Raw genomic sequence first — 20,823 nt, forward strand, 5'->3', positions numbered from 1 at the left:
TTTGTTCAGTACGTTGATTTTTGAAATGCTGACTTCATTCCCGTCAGCCTCAGCTCTTCTTTGCGACTAGTGCTACTTGGCAATGTTAGCATACTAACTAAACTAAGATGGTGAACAAGGAAAACATCATACGTGCCACACATAACCCCAGCAGAACGGGCATGTTAGCAGGTTAGCATGTTTCATTAGCATTCAGTAAATGCTTGTTCCTTCCCATCAGGTAGTTCATCACTGCTTTAAAACCTTTTCCAAATTTTTCACTTTTACCATCTTTTATAGGATACACTTATCTCTGTGCATCCATTTTGCTGCACAGAAATAGATTTTTAAAAAAAATAGCAAGCACATGGCCTAAGGTAGTTCACTGGTTCATTTATGTGACTGTAGTAACAACAACTCAACATAAGTGTTGCCAACATTGTTCAATATTGTGCATGGGTGTTTTCAACTTTCTTGGTCCTCTGCGCATGCTCATCTGTGATCAAACAAATATTTCAGCTACCGGATTCCAACAAACTCTGCATGACATTTTAGGGAGAGCCACTTCGAAGTGCCATAAACCGCCAGTGAACAATTAGCTTCTATTGGTGACTTTCCTAGCTGTTAAACACCTCCAAAAATCTTATTTGATCATTTTTCATGCTACCAAATAGCAGAGAGGGGTCTATTAGGAGAGCTTGCATGGCTTCTAGCTGGCTGCAGAAGGCAAACTGTGAGACCCCTCTCCATCAGCAGCAAACATGTCAAAACAAGTCTGACTAGATGTGTGCTATAAAGGTATGGTTTCTGCATTAGTGCCATCACTTGAACTCTTTAAGAAATAACTAGCCAGTGCTTGGGTTAGGATTAAAGCTCGACACCTGTCTATTTCTGTGAAAATAAATAAGCCTCAGAATATCGTGAATTAGGGGCTACACTCCAGTAAGATGAGGTTAGTATTGTGTCAGATGTCTCTTTTCCCTCCTTCAGACTGAATGCTGGACATGTAGGTTCTGATTATATTAAATGCGAAGCGGTTAAATATAGTGAACCGGGGGGTTAACATCGTTATATAACCTAACTTGAACTGTTTTTTACAGAAGCATGTTATGCTTAATATGGGTGTTGAGTACAGGCTTGTTTATTCCGAGCAGGAGGCGTGGTCGTCGGCATCTTGCACAGCCAGTGTCGCATTACCACAGGTACGGCTCAGACTCCTAACCTGGACAAACAAACAGGTGGCAGGAGGACGGCTCGAGCTACTCAAAAACACCGGAACTGGGTCTGTGTTTTACTTCGAACTGTTAATATTGAAATGATAAAGTCCAGTTTGGTCACAGTTCGCTGAGGTATTTTCTTCTTCCGCAGTTGTACAAGATGAGAGGACGGTACAAACGAAAGGACCCGGCAGATGAAAGGGCCGACAGCGGATCCGGGCTCGCTCCGGTGCCAGGGGAAGCCGCGGCTGGCTTAGCTGAGCCGCACGCACCTGTTTCCGGTTTTAATGCCAAAGATGTGGACGCTAGTAAAAAAGGTAGGAGAACTGGTTCAGACAAAGTTTCAGTGTTCCGGCGCGGGGAAGCTCACAGAAGCTCAATCACCGTGTTAGTTTCCCGACAAAGCACTTTAAGTTGAGACTGTCATTGTGGCTCTAGTAAGCCTCGTCTCACGTTATCATAATAACAGATAATTAATTAAGCTACTCTAGTTCGGGTAAACTGGATTCACACCAAAGTTTATTAATGCTCCTGAATTTGTACAAGTTACAAGTAATCAAGCGAGCTTGATTACAAACTAACTTCATATTTCTGTGAGAGCAGGTACTGTTTTGCTTTCAGGGTCTGAAATAAAGTTTTATGTGTGTGGAATCCAGCTAACTTGATGCATATGAATTAATGTAGAAAAGTAACTTTTCTCAACTGATGATCTTTTCAGTGTGTACTAATACACACAACGTCATAGCAACGTCATCATTTGTTTATGGTTAACAACAGACGTTCATGATACATCCAGCATTAATTTATGCGTCAAATCATCGTGAGTCATGCATTAGTCAAGCATCACTGAAGTATATCACTTGTTAATTGTATTATATGATGTTTTGGGGGGGGGTTTTGGAGCTATGTCTCTCCCTCATCCCCTCTCTTTCTCATTTTGGTTTCAGTAGGCTACGTCATTAACCTAACTTAACTTAATAGGTTGTCAATCCATTATCTCTTCACCAGGAACAAGATGTTCCATTTATGATGGTGAGAAGGTCTACCTTGGAGTCCGAGTCAAAATGCCAGTCAAGGATCTTCTGAGAAACATTCGCTTAGCAAAGGGCTGGGATCCTCAAGATTCTCAGGTAACCTTTTGTGTTACTGCACTACGGACAGCTGTGGCTGGAAGCATGATGTTTTCAGGTTGTCTGTCTATCCATCCTATTCTCATGGATGCAATATTTTAGTTCAAATTTGACCAAACGTCTACTTGGACTCGAGGATGAACTAATTAGATTTCCATAGTAAAAGGTTACAGTGACTCAAAAACATATTTTTAGCCATAACTTAAGAATTCATACCTTAATTATGACAACATTTCTCACAAATGTCTGGAAGAACTAAATGGTAAAGACCTTCCAGAAGGTCAAAGGTCAACTTCACTGTGACACTGTGCCAATTGTATAAGTCTTCAGTGCTGCCAGGTTGAAGTTGTTGAAGTTGAAATTTGTTAAAGGTTTACTACATACAGTTCACTACATAAATTTTAGAAGTCTGACCAACATGAACTACAGTTTAGTGTGTGAAGACATTTTTTTTGGGCAGGTGGTCAATCTGGTGATTTTAAGTGATTTTAGATGGCTGTGCCAATTGGACAAATTAATTCATACTGATCTTCCTTGGGTGATGTAATGTTAATAATGAAATGTGAGTTATAGCCAGCAACATGGTGGATGAGGAGCTTGCGTAAAAAATGTATGTTTATGTTTAATGTAATATTGTGTTTTAATGGTACAAATGGAGAAATTCATATATTATTTCAAGTCAGGCTACAGTCTGTGGGTCACAAACTGAGAAAGAAGACTGCAGTTTAGATCTTGAATCAAGGTTATGAAATAGACTTTGATATTAACCACATATGAGCCCAACCCTTGTCTGGGCACATATGTGGTTGATGACTTGTGTTTGAATGAGCTACTCGCCAAAAAATATTGCAGCTAATTGAACATTACTGTCTCTGCAGTCATGATTTGTTTATCAGACATTTTTATTTTGTCTTCTTCATTTTATTATGTTTCTAAATGTCATTTTATGGTAATGAAATCAAAACTGTTTGGTTGATTTTCCTGACTGTGTCAGTATAGCAGCCAAATCATTTTTAATACGAACCAGACTTAACTGTATTAAAATTGGCTTTCCAAATGTGTACTTTCTACCCATATTTGCTTACAGTACATTTGCCGCAATTGTCTATAAGCCGCAGTAAGTTAAGTTTTAATTAAATAAATGCTTTTTTTCCGAACAGTGCCCGTAACAGAGTAACAATAGCCTACCAGAAAAGTCATTGAACGCTATCTTCATCTTCGTCCTGCGCACTAAAACCACTAAAGTCGTCTTCTTCTTCATTGTCGGAATTGAACAGCCTAAGAATTACTTCATCACATTCTCAGTCTCTCTTTCGTTGTCGCTCTCAATGTCATTTTTGTCTCGAGGCAAAATCCATAAATTAGCCGCGTCACTGTTTAAGCTGCAGGGTTCAAAGCGTGTGAAAAAAGTATAGAAAAAAGTATAGTCTTATAGTCAGGAAATTACGGTACTTGAAACAAACAAACTCCAGACCTCAAGCAGATTGTACATTGGACATAGAATCTATAGTATTATGCTTGCGAGCAGGGAACTTTGTGTTTGAGGGAAAAATCTCAGGCATATGGAAGACAAGTCATACTGATACCACTGTTGTTGTTGTTTTCGTTTCATGACGCACAAATGTGTGAACACAGGAGCTCCACGGCAAAAATGTCAAAGGTCAGTAAAACCCAAATCCGTCAGAGATCCTAATTTAATGGTGGCGTTATGTGCATTTCATGAGTTATATACCAGCTAGAGTATGCTAAGTAAACACACTGTATAGTATTCTCTGACTTAAATTTGACATTCATTCCGCAGGAGACAAGAAACGAGTCAAAACTCGTGCAGGACGCCGAACTACCAAGGTGAGTTTTGAAAAACACCCACACCCCCCTTCCCCGGGCCTCCCACAAGAGTCGTGACACTCCACACACATAGAATCCAGTAAATCACTTCTGTTTTTAGGAGTTGTTCACATAACTTGGCATACCTGCTTTTGACTTTCAGAGAAAACGCCCCTCTAAAAGCCTGGAGGAGCTGGCAATCATCGTTGAGGTGCTGGAGGAGGATCTCAGGACCGGCAACAACTACCCCTCCCTTTCCCCGTCTTTGTGCTCCTCCCACCTTTCTATGTCTCCTGAGTGGTCTCCAAATGGTAATTCACAAGTGACTAGATCACTCCTTGCTCTATAACCTCTGACCATGTTGACAGCAGCTACCATGACTCCTCACATGTCATTTCTTCTCACTATGGTGCAGGGTACAACAGCGATGAGTCCGATGAAATGATCCCCAGCCCTCAGTCCTACATGACCTACTCACCAGGCACAGCAGAGTACCACCAGGCCCCGTCCCCTCCTGGTTTCATGCACAACAGCATCCAGCTGTCCAGTGAGGGAAACAATGGAAGAGATAGTGGTAGAGAGGAGGAGTGGTTTGATCACCAGAACCACGACTGGAACCTGAACAGCGCTGCCTTTTTCTGGACACAGCTGCAGAAAGAGGAGAGCCAGCTGAGGCACATCTCTGATGCTGTATTGCTGACCACCGATGGACAAGGCAGGACGTGAGTTTGATGCACGAATCACACGTGTGTGGAAATTAAGAAGTGCATCCACCTGTTGATGGAGAACTTGAATCGATTTTACTCATCTGTTTAAGGTGTTCTGTTTGCGGAGGCAGCTGCATTAAGTCCAATAAATGCTCTCAAGTTGAGTCAGTATCGACTGGGCAAAAATAAAATTAAATCCAGGATTGTAGTATTAGAAAGAGGTATACCAGACAGTCTTTAGTCCACTCCAGAGTTATACAATTTGTGTCCACAAGTACGCAAGTGTCCGCGTGATGTAAATTTGTCCATCAGAGGGTTACATATGCTTAGGCTATTTGCAGATGTCCACATACCTCCAAATTTATGAGAGTGTGTGGACATGTCCTACGATAAGTTATAGTAAGTATATGTCTGTGCATGTTTGGAATGCATCCTCCAAGTGGACTCCAGGAACATAGGAACACAGGAACACAATTGATCTCAGTGGTGTCCACATCTGTCCGTCTACATGTCTGTTTGGAAGCGTCTTAGGCCCTTAAGTCCCGGTATCTTTTAACCATATCTTTTAATTAGATGTGGCTAGTGGTACTTTCCAGTTCACAGTTCAGTCTTTGGTTAGAAGTTGTAAAAAAGTCAGCGGTAACGTTATTAGTAACAGCTGTGCTTTTTCTGGGTTGACAAGTCAAAATGTCTGTGGAGAAAAAGGACTCTTATTGTTCATTTTGAGCTCACTCTAACTTGCAGGCCCTTTGCAGGCAACTGCAAAGTTCTTTCTCAGCTTACTTTATGAAAACTAAGTCTCAACTAACTACATGTTGTATTACCCAGGTTCAAACCTGCTCTCCTCTTGCGGTATCATATTCTCTCTTTGTAGTAGTGAAGTATTTTTGTGTAAATAATGTGGTGTTGTGCTTGTTGCTCCAGAGCGCTCCATAAAGTGGCATGTATTGGGAAGAGGGCACTGGGCTACGGCATCGCAAAAAGGATGGCTGCTCTCAACAGCCTGGACCTCAGAGACTCTGATGGAATGGTACAGTTCACAGACTTTTGAGACTAGTTGTTGTATATTTGGAACTAACTAGTGGACAAACTAAAAACCCCAGTAAGATAATAATAATGATAATATAGATAAATGTGGCTTACTTATTAGAGCTACATTTACGCTGTAAGCAGTGCCACAATCATGATTATCAGTATTTGTTCATTGTTCATTGGACACACCTAGTGATGCCTCAAACATGGATACAAGAAAAAACAAACTCATCTTTAGTAGTGATGTTTTTAACACAAATTCTGCAAGCTTTGTCACCATTATTCATGTTAATGTCTTTCTGTTCACAGACTGCCCTCCTCCATGCAGCAAAGCATAACCACCATCTGATGGTAGCAGATCTGATCCGTTTGGGGGCTGACGTCAATGCCACAGACAACTCGGGAAAGTCTTGCCTCCACCTCAGTGCTGAGAAAGGCTACGTCAGAGTTCTGGAGGTTAGAGCCGTGTTTTCCTCTCCACTGCTTGAAATGTGTTTGGGTTGGTCCCTGTCATTTATCACTTTATGTGACATGTGGTACAACCCCTATTCCAACAGTGTTGACACCGTGTGACACATAAATAATACAGAATGCAATCATTTCCTATTGTTTTTTGACATATACTCAACTGAAAACAGCAACATGTTTCAAACTAGTTGGGACAGCATCAGCAAAAGGCTTGGAAAGTCGTGGAAAAGTTAAAAGAAACACCTGTTTGGAACATTAAACAACAATGCAGCAAGCTCCATCACTTTGTGAAACACATTACTGTATAAAGGATATTAATACATGGGCTCAGGAACACTTAAAACAGTTGTTGTTGATAAACACAGTTTGTTTGTGAATGATTACATTTTGTTTTTATTGATGTTTTACACAGCATTCCAGCTTTTTTGGAATCGCGGGGGGGGAAACACATCCTTCAAAAAAATGCAAGGCTAGCACCTTTTCATTTGGTTCCATGATTTTTGAAGCAGCAATTCAAATAACCTGTCTAGTTTCAGAAAAACCACCAGTCAGATGACGTATTTGAAAAGATGACAAGTTAAGTGGCCAAGAGAACAGGCAGTTAGGACAACCTGTTCATCAACTTTTTTTTCCTCATTACAGACATGTCTTCCTGCAACGCACAGTTTAGTACTGCTCACATATTGTGTGATGCACAACATGAGCCACTTGTCAAGTTAATAAGTGCTCTGATCCAAACCAACAGGTTATGCAGGTACACATGTATACTGATTTTTATGTGAGGATGGCTGGAGTTGTATGCAAAGTCTTTATGATCTTGGATCGAGATTGTGAAGTAAACTGTGATGAAAAGCTGTGACATAGACTAACACAGCTGATTTTGTAAGACACACCATCTGTGTATGTCATCTAGTGTCACCCTTTGGTTTTTCACTGTGCTCTGAATGAATTTCACCAGTGTAATGTGTGGCGAGGACGATGCCTCATGCCATGTGTGCTGCAGAGAACAAAGAGGATCAGTATAGCACGCAGTGTATGTGTGAGGGTATGTGATTCTAGCATTGAGATCGTGTTGTTAGTCAGTCAGGTTGTCGTCGACGAGGCTAAATAGCAACCTGGACAACCTGTCATGCTTCAAAGGAAGGTTTTCTCCAAGATGTGTTGACTTTTATAGCACAGCTTAAATACATACTGCACATGTTGTTTGACAAGACTGAAGTGTGTTCAACTATTTTTGGACAACGCATTAAGCTGCGCACTTTAATCAAGGTGTCGACATTTGTCAAATTTTTTCACGCCATCTCACCTTCTTGCACCATGTATGCAAGAACCTGCAACCTTCTGTGCTGTTTCACTCCATTTAGACCAGAGCTGCAACCATTACTCAGTGAATCAGTCAGTCAGTCATTAATGCCAAACATTTGCTGGTTCCAGCCTCTCAAATATGAAGATTTAAATTTTTGGGTTTGTTTGTTGGCAAACAAAGAAAAATCTCAAGACTTCACTTTTACACTTTATGGATTGAATGATTTATCAGTAAAATAATATCCAAATAAACTGATAATGAAAATAACTGTTAGTTCACACACTGTTTTAGACCATCAACCAGTACATACCTCTAGCTGTATTAGTGTAAGTGGCAGGTATGTGTTCCTTGAATTCCTCACATTGTTAAATCTTGTGTAAGCACGCAAACTGCATACAGCTTCTGGTTCAAAACATCAGCCATGTCAGAGATGGTGATGTTCCCCATCCAGCGAGTCATTCACAGGACCACTCAAGGACTGCCACCTTTCTGTTTCCTCTCATCATGCCTAAACGGTTATTATTAAAAGGGTCTCCAAAATGGTTGCTTTCCTTGTTTTTACCTAACAGCACATTCATGCTGTCTTGTACTCACATTTGGAGTGCTTCATTTGCATATCTGCACATCTGGCTTTTTTTTCTGGGAAGGATTTGTTCTGTATCCAGTAATGCTGGTCTGTGTGCTCTTTGGGATCTTGGCTCATGTGAACTTCTATCTTTAACCAGTGTGCATGTTTTCTGTAGGTTCTAAAACACGCGCTGATGGATGGTGTGTATGTTGACGTTGAAGCCACTGATAATTCGGGTAAGAAGCTTTCAACTCCTCGAGGCTCTGAAATGATAATGATGATAAACTGTGTTCTCTTTCAGAACTGAAATTTACTAAGTGCTTAACAAGTAAAGCAAAAAGGATGAATGACTTAACAATATGCATAAAATTATTAAAAAAATACAAAAAATAAAAACATTGAAAACATAGCAGAAAAAAGTTGCTAAATAATTGTGATAAAATAAATGACTGCAAGAAGAACAATTATTCCTCAAATCAAGTTTAAAAGTATGAATCTAGTCAGCTCTTCTAACAAAACATTGTACGTTTTCTGTATAAAAAAATATCAAGTAATTGTACAATCACTTTAATGTCACATTTTGACAATAGAGGATTTGAAAATTAAAATAACCACAAGACAATAGTGTACCATCATCAGTAATATTGGGAATGGAAGCAGGACATCCAGCATCTGTGTGTTCAGGTATGTTTGGATGTTGAAGCTGAAGAGTTGGTTGAAGCTGAATGCTGTAGAGAGTGAAGGCTCCTATAGGCCAGTAATCCAGCCATTTTTGTGTGTCCTCAGGGATGAGTGTCCTCCAGTGTGCCTCATTGGCTCTGAAAGTCACGGTACGTGAGCTGGAAAGCAGTAAATCCCCCAATCAAACCAGACTCCACACACTGCGCCAGGAGCAGATGATGGAGACCCTGGAGTGTCTGCTGCAGATGGGCAGCTACCTTCATACCATGGTACGAAACTGTAAGACTTTGGTCTCTTTTCTTTTTCACATGCGAAAAAAGCATCAATCATTAATTATTACACTGCATTGATTGGATCTAAGAGCTTCTGGTCATGTTAGCATTAGAGCTAGATTTGAATGTCATTTGGTGGTGATGCTGAGTGACTTATGATCGGAAAAGAAACAGTAAAGGGTAACAAGTTGTAAAACAAACTTGGTGTGTGCTCAGACCAACAGACTTGTCAGCAGCTCTGATGTCTGGCTGCTCACTCTCACCCAAGTGTTGTAGCCAGGAGACATTTAAACAGTGCTCAAGACATCAAGTACAGTTGTTCCTTGTTTGTTGTTAAGCTTTTTGGTGGGACAGTGCATCATGAACAAATAATGAGTCAATGTCAGTTGTGAACTTGGTAAACAAAATGTACTGAGTGTCTATTTACTAACGTATAGATTTAAATCCTCCCTGTCATCTGTTGTTTGTTGTTTCATAGAGTATGCTATCGTAGAGTACTGTGAAGTATGCTGGTATGCTTTTGAAGTGTCATACAGAGTTATTTGTGCTCTGTATGATACTTCAAACGCAGTGGTTGTCAAGTCTTGCATAAGGAAGATGAGTAGTCCCAAAGGCTGGTTAAGCAGCAGAACTGCTTTACTCAACTCGTGTTTTTTTTAGATGTATTTACTACACATGCAGCATGCCTTTCAGTGGAACAGTGGCAAGTCTTGACAACACTGGGATGCTATGAGAGGATAAAAACTAGTGATCACAGGTCAACATTTCTTTTGTCCAACATCTCATGAGAAGTTGGCTCTTACTTAATGACTTAATGAATTCCTGTCAGTCTTAGGATGTTAGAAGATTTCTCTCTGTTATTAATTCATTTACCAAATGTGTTCACTGGTGTGTAAATTGCGTTGCAAACTGACTGGGCTACAAACTTGTAGTCTGTGTTGGTCAGAAGTCTCTGCACAAACTGGCTCAAACAATTTCAAAATGGGATAATTAGTCTCTGAAACTTGGCTGTTACAAGAACTTTTTTTCTAAAGTATTATTGCATATTACACTTCTGCAGAAAAACTGATTGTGCTTGAGCTACAGGCTGATTATTTTTCCTCTCTTTCTCAGGGGAGCCACAGTATGCACCCTATGATCGGTTGACCAGCCGGCACACCTGCCCGGCAGGGCTTTTTGGAGACCCGACAGTAATGTTCTGAGTTGGTTCAGGCTTGAATTTGTCTTAGAGAGAGAAGAACCTCATTGCTGCTCTTTCTCCAAGCATGAGTTTAGGCCTGTTATGTAAAGCATCTAAGGTTTTGTGTGAGGTAAAAATGCCTGACTTGCAATCAGGTATTTTTTGTAACCTGCACAGAAACATTAGGTGCCCATAAGTTGGTTTCTGTGAAACTTCCATTGTTTGTTACGTAGGAGTAACAAGTTGTCCTCAATAATGTGTCTGAGGAGATCCACATGTAAAATCCTATGTGCTTTTTCATGACAGTTTTAAGGGTCCAGTAGTGTCAAAGTATGGACACCTTATACAAATCATTGCAGCAGGAAGGAAAAGTACCCTGAAGCAAAAACTTAAGTAATAATAATAGGGTAACAGTGCCACAGTTAGTTATTAATTACTGTATCCATTCCAATTACTGGGTCAATAAAGACTTTTCTATAGTTGTTTTTCAATAGCCAGTCAATCTATATGTGGTTAAAGATTATTCTTCCATAAGAACAGGAATTTACATGTTACATCTTTTAAAGGACTTATATTTGAGGACATTAAGTTTTAGCGTTATACGGTCATGGGTATACTTATATACTTTAATATACTTTCATTTGCTTGCCTTCACATCTCAAACACAGTTTTTAGCCTGCCGTGTGTGTGGAGTTTTTGTTCTCTTAGAACCTCTAAGTTTTTGTACTTTGGACATGGTCTACACATGAAAAGGATACTTTGTCAAATGTAACGTAATGTGGTCTATTTTTGACCTGTTTTAAAGCACTCGGGCATTTTGGTAAATACACGTATTAGTTTGCTTTCTTTCTGAGTTCAAGATGTATAATCAGTTAAACAGTTTTATCCCTTTGTGTTCTACAGAGAAGCATTCAGAATGTGTTTTAGCCTAGCTAGTTTAGCTCAGTGGTTGCAGGGGAAGGACCTAACAATTCTCTGACGTACGGCCAATTCCTCTTGGCTTGGTCTTTACCCTGCATTCAGTCTGCTATATATGTATAGCTATATATATTTTTTTTTTTCAAGGACCTCATGTTTTTGGTTTTTGTTATATTGTGTGTCAATGTCTTGGTTAAACTTTTCTCAGGTGAAAATGGTAGTAAAATAGTTTTGTTATGAAACAACACATTTATAGACAGACTTCAGGAGTATATTATACTATTGATTTGGATTCGATTATTTTGAGGTGGCAGATGGTCAGTATGGCTAGTATGACAATTATTGACTTTGAACAAAGCACAGAAACATATAGCGCTTCACTAGTGGGAAAACTGGTTTATATGTACATTTATAATCAATATCTACTGATTTAAGAGAGCGACTGAGTTGTGTGAGTAGCCTTCTAAAAAATAATCAACAACGTATTTACTGTTGTTCATTTACAATGTCTTACATATTGCTGGGGAACTATGTTACAAGGGAGAATTTATATCAACACTGTGAAAGAGGAATTAATCACTTGGGTGGTGATCTTACATGCATGTCAAAGTTTATCAATCTGTAAGTGGATAATGGAAAAGCCTTTAGTGTGAGACGAAGGTTACAAAGCTGTCTTTGTTTTGTGATTTGTTTTAATGTATACTGAGATGTTGGGGATGCTGGTTGTGTTTGTATTTGAGTATTTTCTATTTTAAAAACTGAAAATGAAAGAAAAGTATGGATTTACTGTAGAAGGCTCATAAGGACTCCTTGTGTCAAACAGATGTCAGTAATGTTACCATCAGGTTTGATAAAAATGGCAATAACTAAAATTCACAATTGTGTTACATATTAGGGTTGGGTGATCTGTTAACATTTTCCAACCTGCCACCATCAGCCCAGCAACAGCCGATAGCTGATGTATTAGTACTACTGTACTAGTACTGATCTTCACAGATTAATGGGTTAGGAGAGGTATCAGCTAGTACTGGTGGCTTGCACTTTTTAACACAAATGTAAATTTATTTGGCTTTGCTCTTAACAAATGGAATTTCACTTGTGATGTAACAAACATCAAATTGCATATTAGGACTATTAAGTAAAAAATAATATGGAGGGGGGAGGTAATATTCACAGAAAAAAGTCATTTCGAGAAATAAAATCTCAAAAAAACGCATCTCTAGTTCCATGTCAGTGGCTGCTTCTTAATATAATAGGATATTTTAGTGCCAAAACTTACTGCCTATGAATGTGGTGTTTTAATATGTTATTACTTAGACAAACTTAACTCTGACTTCCAGAGTTTACAAAACTTGATTTTTGCAAATTTCTTTTTCTCATAAATTTTTTGTAGAATTTCTTCGTTTTTATTGGAAAATTTATAACCTCATATAATATTCAGATTTTTTTTCCTCTTAAATGTACAACTTTAATCACAGAATTTTTCCCAGAATATTACCCCCTCCCCCTTTTGTTATTTAATTGTTTTGTTGTCTTAATATGCCATCGTACAAACATACTTACACAAAGACAGCATTTATTGCCAATATATATATATTTTTATATTTTTTTTGCAGTGTATGGTAGTTATCCATCAGGTTATTGTGACAGACCAAATATAATTCATAAAAGCTAAATATGGTTAACACTGGTAGTGGGTATAAGCCATGCTTCTGTAATAATTTGTGCATTTTCATCTTTCTGAGTTAAATCAATAAACTTTTGTGCTAACTAACAAGTCTTTCATCTTCTTAATTGCTAGACTTAATGCCACTTTCTGAGGATAATCCACAGGAAAACTTGTTTTCCTTTTTGTTTGACAAAGGAATGCCAAATGGTCAACGGTTTTTCTACTGTCACACAAGCACATGAGAAAAAAAAGAAAAGAACCTAACTTACATAAAGATAGAAAATATTAGCTAATGAAAGTATCTAGCAAATTTCAGGTTTCCTTCAAGTTTATGTATTATGGGGAGTTTATGGTAATAATAATTAGTATCACGTCCTTTGGAAAATGGGGTGCATATCATGTTTTTATATTGCTTAAACTGCATCAGTTGTTTTTTGGAACACTGAACTTAGTGGTGACTACAATAAGGACTCAAGTATTTGTTTTATAAGGGAGCCAAGTTATATTCATATATGTTTAGCACGATATACAAGTATAGTCTGTGTTTTGCAAAATATTTCATGTAAGTCAAGACTAATGAGTGATTTGGTAAGCAAGTTAAATAGTAATAATTTGCTAAAATCAAAACGTAATCACTGGATTTAATTCACATTGATGTAAGCTTTCTATTAGAACAGCAATGTAGGTTACCATCACTCCAAAAGAAATAGGTCTCTCAGTTGAGACTCATACAGTGACCAAACCATGGTTTCCTTGTAATGGTATGGTTTGCTATTTGAGTGAATTTTGAATACTCCTGTAAGAAGATACTACAAAACAATGGAATACAAAAACTACTTTTGTTTTATTCTTTCACTTTTGCTTCTTAAGTAAACATACATAAGTTAAACTTCAGTTATAGGACATTTGTGGAAAGATTTGAAACCACAAGGAAAGAAGAATTACAACTAATCGTAGTTACTGTGATCGTGAGTAAAAGCTCAACTCTGGCCTCTCGGCAGGGCCAACACACACAAAGACAAACAATGACACATGACATTCACCACAGCCGGAGATTCAAACATGATCCATAGGAACCTGCGAGACAAGAAAGGCTACTTCCCTGGAAGAGTGACATGCATTGATGGGACATGAATATGTACAGAAGGAGAATTAAAGTAAGAGAGAGAAGCTCAGTGCATCATGGGAAGTCCCTCAGCAATCTAAGCCTATAGCAGCATAACTAACGTTAATGTTAACGGGTTACTACAACAATTTCAGAGGAAAACCAAATTGAAGTGGTTTGAATAGTCGAATGCAATGAAGAGGTGCAGCCATTGCATAGTGTATCAAACGGATTTTTCTCAACACTAAAACACAGCTCCAAGGTAGCTTCTGTGTATTTCTATCAAGCATCTTCTGCTTTGATTACTTGGCTGAAGGCAGAAATGGAGAGTTAGACTGGTTGCCCAAGCATCCATTCTAAAAAGGAAACAGATTCTAGAGGATAAGGAAGCTAAATTCAAACAAGCAAGAGAGGAGTTCGAGATTTAGCTGCATCTGATGCTAAAATCAAAGTCATGAACAAGTTTGAAGGGCTTCTTGTCTCATCCAGGGTGATGGAATAAACTCCTACTTGGGCTTAAACAAGACTAGGGATTTGCTAGCTCAGAGGCATGTCCCTCGTTCACAGACATTCAAGCAGGGCAGGGTAATGACATTCAACACAATGTCCAAAGATCAACAGCCGTAACTACTCAGCCTCAGACAGGGACATCAGAGAATTTAAAAGGTGTTGCTGAAATGCTGACTAGACAGCAAAGACTAGCTACTCTGCCTCGTCAGAATATTTCTGTATTCAAGGGAGACCCCCAAGAATACTAATTGGTCATCAGAACATTTGAATAGGGAGTAAAGGGTAGGACTGTGAGCAGACTAATAGAGGAACGTTTTGGAAATGCCTGCAAGATTTCTGTCGCATATATCAGCAATGCCTTGAGCTGGCTTTCCATCAAGTCAGACGACAGAGAAACTCATTTGGTCTCTATCTCACAGGATGTGCGAATGCCACTACTGACATGCAGTACATGGAAAAGCTGGACAATACAACTAACATGCTAGCTATCATCGCCAAGCTCCCATGCAAGCCGAAAGAAAGGTGCAGAAGCATGGTCTGTGGAGGAAGTACAGTGGTGGAGGAAGTACTCACAATCTTTGTGCTAATAGCACACTGTAAAAAATATTCTCTTACATTTAAAGGTCCTCCATTGGAAATGTTTCTTAAGTAACATTATGTAAGTGTAATGAGGAAAATGTATTTAAAGTACTCATTCTAGTAATTGTTAATTCATTTTATTTTTATTTCATTTTATTTTTCTCTTTTAATCGATTTTTTTTGCGTACTCATAGTGCAAATCTCAAAATAAAATTGAACAATTAATAGGAAAAGCTAGTTTGGTTGTAAAAATTAGTTGTAAAGTAACCAGTAACTAAACTGTCAAATAGATGGAGCAAAGAAAACTATACTACTTCCCTATTAAGTGTAGCGGAGCAGAAATTTGGCATAGAAAATGAAAATGCTCAAGTAAAGTACAAGTATCTCAAATAAGTACACTACTTGTGTAACTGTACTTAGTTACATTCAAAGCTGATGACAAAACAACAATTTTCAACCTTGTTAGCGGACTGTCTAAAGAGCAAGCCACATGGTCGCAGTAGTTGCCAGTTTGATACCAGTGACCATTGTTACATGTAATACCCCTCTCTCTCCCTGTTTCCTGTGAACCTATCACTATCAAATAAAGGTAAAAAACAATTTTAAGAAAATAAATTGTGGCAAAATATGACTTCAGGGTTAGACCTGATACATTCGTTCTTTCATGCACCTGCCTCTGCCTGTTGTGTTTAGTTTAACTGAGTCATGTTCTTTATAAAATTATTCACACATACTTACAAGCAACTTGTTACTCAGATGTGTCTTGGCAGGATCCATATGATGTAAAAGTCTGACAGTAAAGATTCAAAGTAAGTGAAAGTAAAAAGTACTGAATAGTTAAAGCTAACAAAGCAAGCACAGTCACAACATAACATTTACAGTAATTAATACTATTGTGTTGAATTCTAGCGTGCCGGGTGGTGGTTGTAGTTGGCTTTTTGACCAGTTGAGCATGTTGAATTGGCAGTGGAACCCGTTAGCGAGAACAACTCTGATTGGCTGCTCAGCCAAGCAAGTCAGTCCATAACAAGAGAAACGGGAATGAGAAAACAAGCAAACAACTAAAGTCGAGAGGGCACACAGAGAAAGCGATATTCATTTTTCTTCAGCCATTCAAACACGTAAATGTTTTCACAACAACATGGGAATGTGGAATAAAGCAAGACCAAATGAAACCAGTGTGAAAGGCGAACACTGCTTTATAACAGCAACAGTGTGTATATCTGTTCTAGGTCCTTCTGTTTGCCTTTATGAATGATGGATACAGACTAACTCCACCTATGGTATGGAGGGTTATTTGAAAGCATTGTCATTGTCATTTTTTATGTCACTTTTTAGTGTGCCTGGGGCTTTCCTGCTTATTGATCATTTGTGTAAAATAGCATAGCAAGAGGGTTCCAGGTTCGAATCCCGGTCTGGGCCCTGCTATGTGAAGTTTGCATGTTCTCCCTGTGACTGCGTGGGTTTTCTCAGGGTTGGGATAGGCTCCAGCTCCCCCGCGACCCTGACGGATAAGCGGTATAGAAAATGGATGGATGGATTAGGAGATAGTCAATATTGATAAATCTGAATCTTAAAACTCTGTTAAAATGTTAGTAAAATATTTCAGCCAAAATAAGAGCTTAAATCACTGCGCATTCATTCCACACGCTATCAGGCTCTTTCATGTGTCTCAGAAGTATCACTGAGATGTGTCAGGGCTTGCTGGGCCAGTGTGGTTATGAGTAGTCACAGCAGCTATCAGTAGTTTCTTAGAGCCAATGTTTAATGGGAAACAAGATGTACCTGGGAAAGAATGCCCTGACTCCTTCACTGTCAACATGCAACATATTACTTAACATGACACTGACTTACTCACCACTTCACACATAAAAAAAACTACCACTTAATAGCTATCCTGTCTCCTTCAGGCGTCTGGTAACCTTATAACAGCAACCTCAACAAAGGAAATGTGAAACTGAAGGAGAAAAAAGTTCAAAACAAGCACAAAGGAAAGAAGCTGAGGTTTAGGCAAAGAAATCAAGATTAAGATCTGAATTGCACAACAGAAACCATGTTTCATGAAACGGACCTAATTTAATTTGCAATTAAATGAAGTAGAGGGTCTTTGCATGTGTTTATGCATGCTTGCCTGCAAGTTCAAAGACAGAGAAAGACAGCAGGTGGGGCTGAAAGAATGCCTACGTTGTTCACCTGAGGGGAAAAATAGTTTTTGGCTCATCAAACTGGTTCCATATTTCAGTTTGATGAAAGGTGTAATTGCATCTGCTAGAACTGTTGTTAAGGAAGGAGAACTCTCATTATGTTTAATATGTTACAAGAAGTGGAAAATAAAACCGGAAGAAAGCTGAACTGATGCTACCATGTACAAATGTTAAAATGGGAGATGAAAGGAATGAATAATTTTTTTTGGTTGCAAAATATTAAGTTAAATCACCATCTATAGACTTCATCTGTGGGGTGAAAATAAGTTTTAGATGTTTTCCTCACCTTGTGTATGTGTGCTTGCACATAAATAAGAACTGAAGAACTGTGGGTGCTTTAAATGCAACACAGGTGACTGAAGGTGCAAGGCACGCCAATGAGTAGCAGTGACAGATACACAACCCTCTCCAGTATCAACAGAGAGTATAAAAAACAGGATCAAAACTGATATTTATTAACATCTTAACATCTGCCAGGTTTTTATTCGGTCCAGGCTTGTCGTGAGAAGTAAAAAAGCCGCTGAAGCAGCAACCGGTGATGTTTAATTAAGTAGCTGAGAAAAAATACCTGCTGTGAAATCACAGATGTGTGTACAGCCAGAGGTGCAATGCTCTCGGTGGGTTCAGTCCTCGGGGGGCTGTGCACCGGTCGTTTAGACCTGTGACCAAGACAAATTCCTAGTAATGTGAAACCTCTTCATTTACAATGGCAATAAAGTCTTTTCTGATTCTGATTCTGACATAGACATGTCATGGTTTTAACTTGTATTTGTCTTAAAACACAGCCGATTATTGCTTTAAAGCAAAATGGGAGCAATTTTAGTGAAGAACTGTCATATTTGAAGCTGTTGATTACATGATGATGTGCCATCATACTTGAGATGAAAAAAAATTTATTGAGTTTCAATAAATTAGTTCATCTGATTAAATTAGAGAGTGATCCAGAATGGCTGGCTCAGTATCTGCTAGGTGAGTATTCAACTTATTAAATCTATTGAAGGTTATGGATTTATTTATGGAGAATACAGTGTGATGTGAGAAGGCTTTTTCCTGCTCTGAAACATCAGATCAATCTTCAGCATGGTGTGAATTGTCTTGTTGGTTATCTGTAAGTTGGACTTGTGTTGAGGTACAAACCACAGCAACACAACACATTGGTTTTAGGGGTATACATACATACACATAAACTATGCCATCTGTGTGACAGTCTAACACAGTCTAGCGCAAATTGCCCTTCTGCATCTCCATCCAGGGTGGCCTTCTGAACAACCCCACCGTTTGCCCAACGTCTTTAACCCCAGCTCATTCTGCACCTCCTCCATGCAGCTGTTCATAATGAATTTAAAACCGTCTTGCTGGTATACACACAGCCTCAAACAGCACTGCAGGCCATTCTGCAACACTGAGCTCCAGCTCGTCCTCTGCTCTTGCGTTACCCCCCCCCCCCCCCCCACACACACACACACACACACACACATACACACACACACACACTCACACGCACACTTCTCACCGGCTAAAACATGATCCTGTTTTGCCTTCGTCTTACATCTTATTCCTTTAGCGAGCACATCTCACTCACAGGAATATCAATACTTGGGAGTACTTCAATACAACAAGTAAATTCACATTACTGATGATGTCAGATTTTCATCATTGACTTGAATGCCTCATGCTTTTGGTCACTAACTGGTGCTTTGCCCCCAGTTTTGTAATGAATGCTAATTCTCTGCATACTTTTTTCTGAATTCACACTGGAATAGTATCAAACTCAAGTAGAACCAAAGATTTTCTATATGCAAACCACATAAAGCTGCTTTTTTTTTTCTTTTTCTTTTTGTGGACCGCTGATGAACACTTTAGGCCATAATGCAATACACAAAGGGAAGGGAGGAGCTAGTCATAGCTGGAAATACGCAAACAAACTGACAAACTATGGACAAAAAGCAAAGCCAGATTGTTCTACCAACTGCTGTTTCCAAGGTCAAAAACTGTCAGACTTTATTTTCTTTATTCGTCTTTAATTGGCTGCAGTGTTCGAAGGTTACTGTAAAATTTACATTAATTTGTGTTTGTATTGCATCATTTCCTGTCAGTGCAAAACACTTGATTTGTTTTTGTATTCTACCTGGAACAACAGTGTGCTGGGACAAACTGCGTGTGGTTCGGTGTGTATAATGTTGCAGGTTATTTTTTTTCACCATGTTGCTGGTCATGTTACTAGCTTGTCTGGCTGCTCTTTTGTTTGTTGTCTATTGAGCTGCACCTGATTGTTTGAAATGATGTCAATCTATGAAAACAAGCTAAATCGTATGTTGCTTTTTTAAAAAAAGATTTTTCTCCTAATAAAACCATCAGATGAATACCTTAATGAGCTCATGTGAATCATGACGGTTGCTCCCAGTGCAGACTTACTGTATAACAATTTGAACATTGATCACTTGTTCTGTCCACCCGTCACTCCACTTCGGTAATGTCTGACTCAATTACTTTCACCGTTTTCATGGATTTTCATGACCACAGAGATAATTTAATTAATTAATTTAATTAAGGTAAAAGTGTTACCATCAGGTCAAATTTTCCATTTGATCAACACCAAAACCGCTAACAGCTAAACTTGCCTGAAGTTGTTGTATATATTTCTTACCTCCACAGGATGAATCCTGTTGTGGTGTTGGTGATCCCATAGTCTTTCCTGTAGTCCAAAACCATTACTTCTATCAACTTTAACACATGGGTTTGTTTGATATTTACTGTTTACTTTCATGCTGCCACTCTTTGTTCCAGACCGAACCATCTCATTAAACAGTGGATGGATTGCTATGAACTTTTGTGCAGACATGCATGATGTCCAGAGGAACTCCGGGTACTCTGGCTTCCTCCCACAATACCAAAAACCATTAGGTTAACTGGCTACTCTACGTTGCCCCTAGGTGTGAGTGTGAGAGTGTGTGGTCTGTGGTCTGTCTTTGTGTGTCAGCCCTGTGATTGACTGGCGACCAGTCCGGGGTGTACCCCGCCTCTCGCCCGTAGTCAGCTGGGATAGGCTCCAGCTCCCCTGCAACCCTGACGGATAAGATTAAAAAAAAAATCTTAGCATGCTAAACCATAATGTTTATACCTGCTAAACATCCACATGTTTACATTGTTACTGATAGTATGATATCTGGGTTATCACAGTATCAGATTTTCACTACCTGATTATCATGACCAAAATAATCCACATAAATAACATTATCACAATATCTATGGATTTTTTTAAAATGCTGTCAGTCAAAATCATCTTTATATTTGTTTATTGTGTGTGTCGTCTCTTTTTGGTAGATGAGTTACACTCAAAATATCAGTGTCATGTGGTGGAGATAGTCTGTAACCATAATTGTAAAAAAAAAACCCGAACAATTACGCTTCATGAACAGTGAAAGACAACCAGGTGTACTGATAAACAAAAGATCCGCAAGGCCTAAAGGC

At 38.9% G+C, this 20,823-nt stretch overlaps 1 protein-coding gene across 1 annotated transcript; it reads left to right on the plus strand.

The window, feature by feature from the left end:
- Positions 1 to 107: 107 nt before the first annotated feature.
- On the plus strand, positions 108 to 13,059 carry zgc:113279 (uncharacterized protein LOC553749 homolog). Its single transcript, XM_046388902.1, has 13 exons — positions 108 to 171; positions 1,134 to 1,261; positions 1,348 to 1,513; positions 2,205 to 2,326; positions 3,962 to 3,986; positions 4,128 to 4,174; positions 4,317 to 4,464; positions 4,569 to 4,875; positions 5,785 to 5,890; positions 6,202 to 6,348; positions 8,410 to 8,470; positions 9,021 to 9,184; positions 10,301 to 13,059. Exons 1-13 carry the CDS (start codon positions 108 to 110, stop codon positions 10,331 to 10,333), a joined length of 1,518 nt encoding a protein of 505 aa, XP_046244858.1. The 3' UTR covers positions 10,334 to 13,059.
- The last annotated feature ends 7,764 nt before the right edge of the window (positions 13,060 to 20,823 follow it).

The sequence above is a fragment of the Scatophagus argus genome, chromosome 5 (genome assembly GCF_020382885.2).
Source record: "Scatophagus argus isolate fScaArg1 chromosome 5, fScaArg1.pri, whole genome shotgun sequence".
Classification (NCBI taxonomy): domain Eukaryota; kingdom Metazoa; phylum Chordata; class Actinopteri; family Scatophagidae; genus Scatophagus; species Scatophagus argus.

What these genes read in the sequence shown, in the direction of transcription:
- zgc:113279 (XM_046388902.1), top strand. Translation starts at nt 108, where the DNA reads ATGGTGAACAAGGAAAACATCATACGTGCCACACATAACCCCAGCAGA. An exon ending in TCAGAGACTCTGATGGAATG is followed by an intron (nt 5,891 to 6,201) that starts GTACAGTTCACA and finishes TTCTGTTCACAG; the next exon opens with ACTGCCCTCCTCCATGCAGC. An exon ending in GCTACGTCAGAGTTCTGGAG is followed by an intron (nt 6,349 to 8,409) that starts GTTAGAGCCGTG and finishes TGTTTTCTGTAG; the next exon opens with GTTCTAAAACACGCGCTGAT.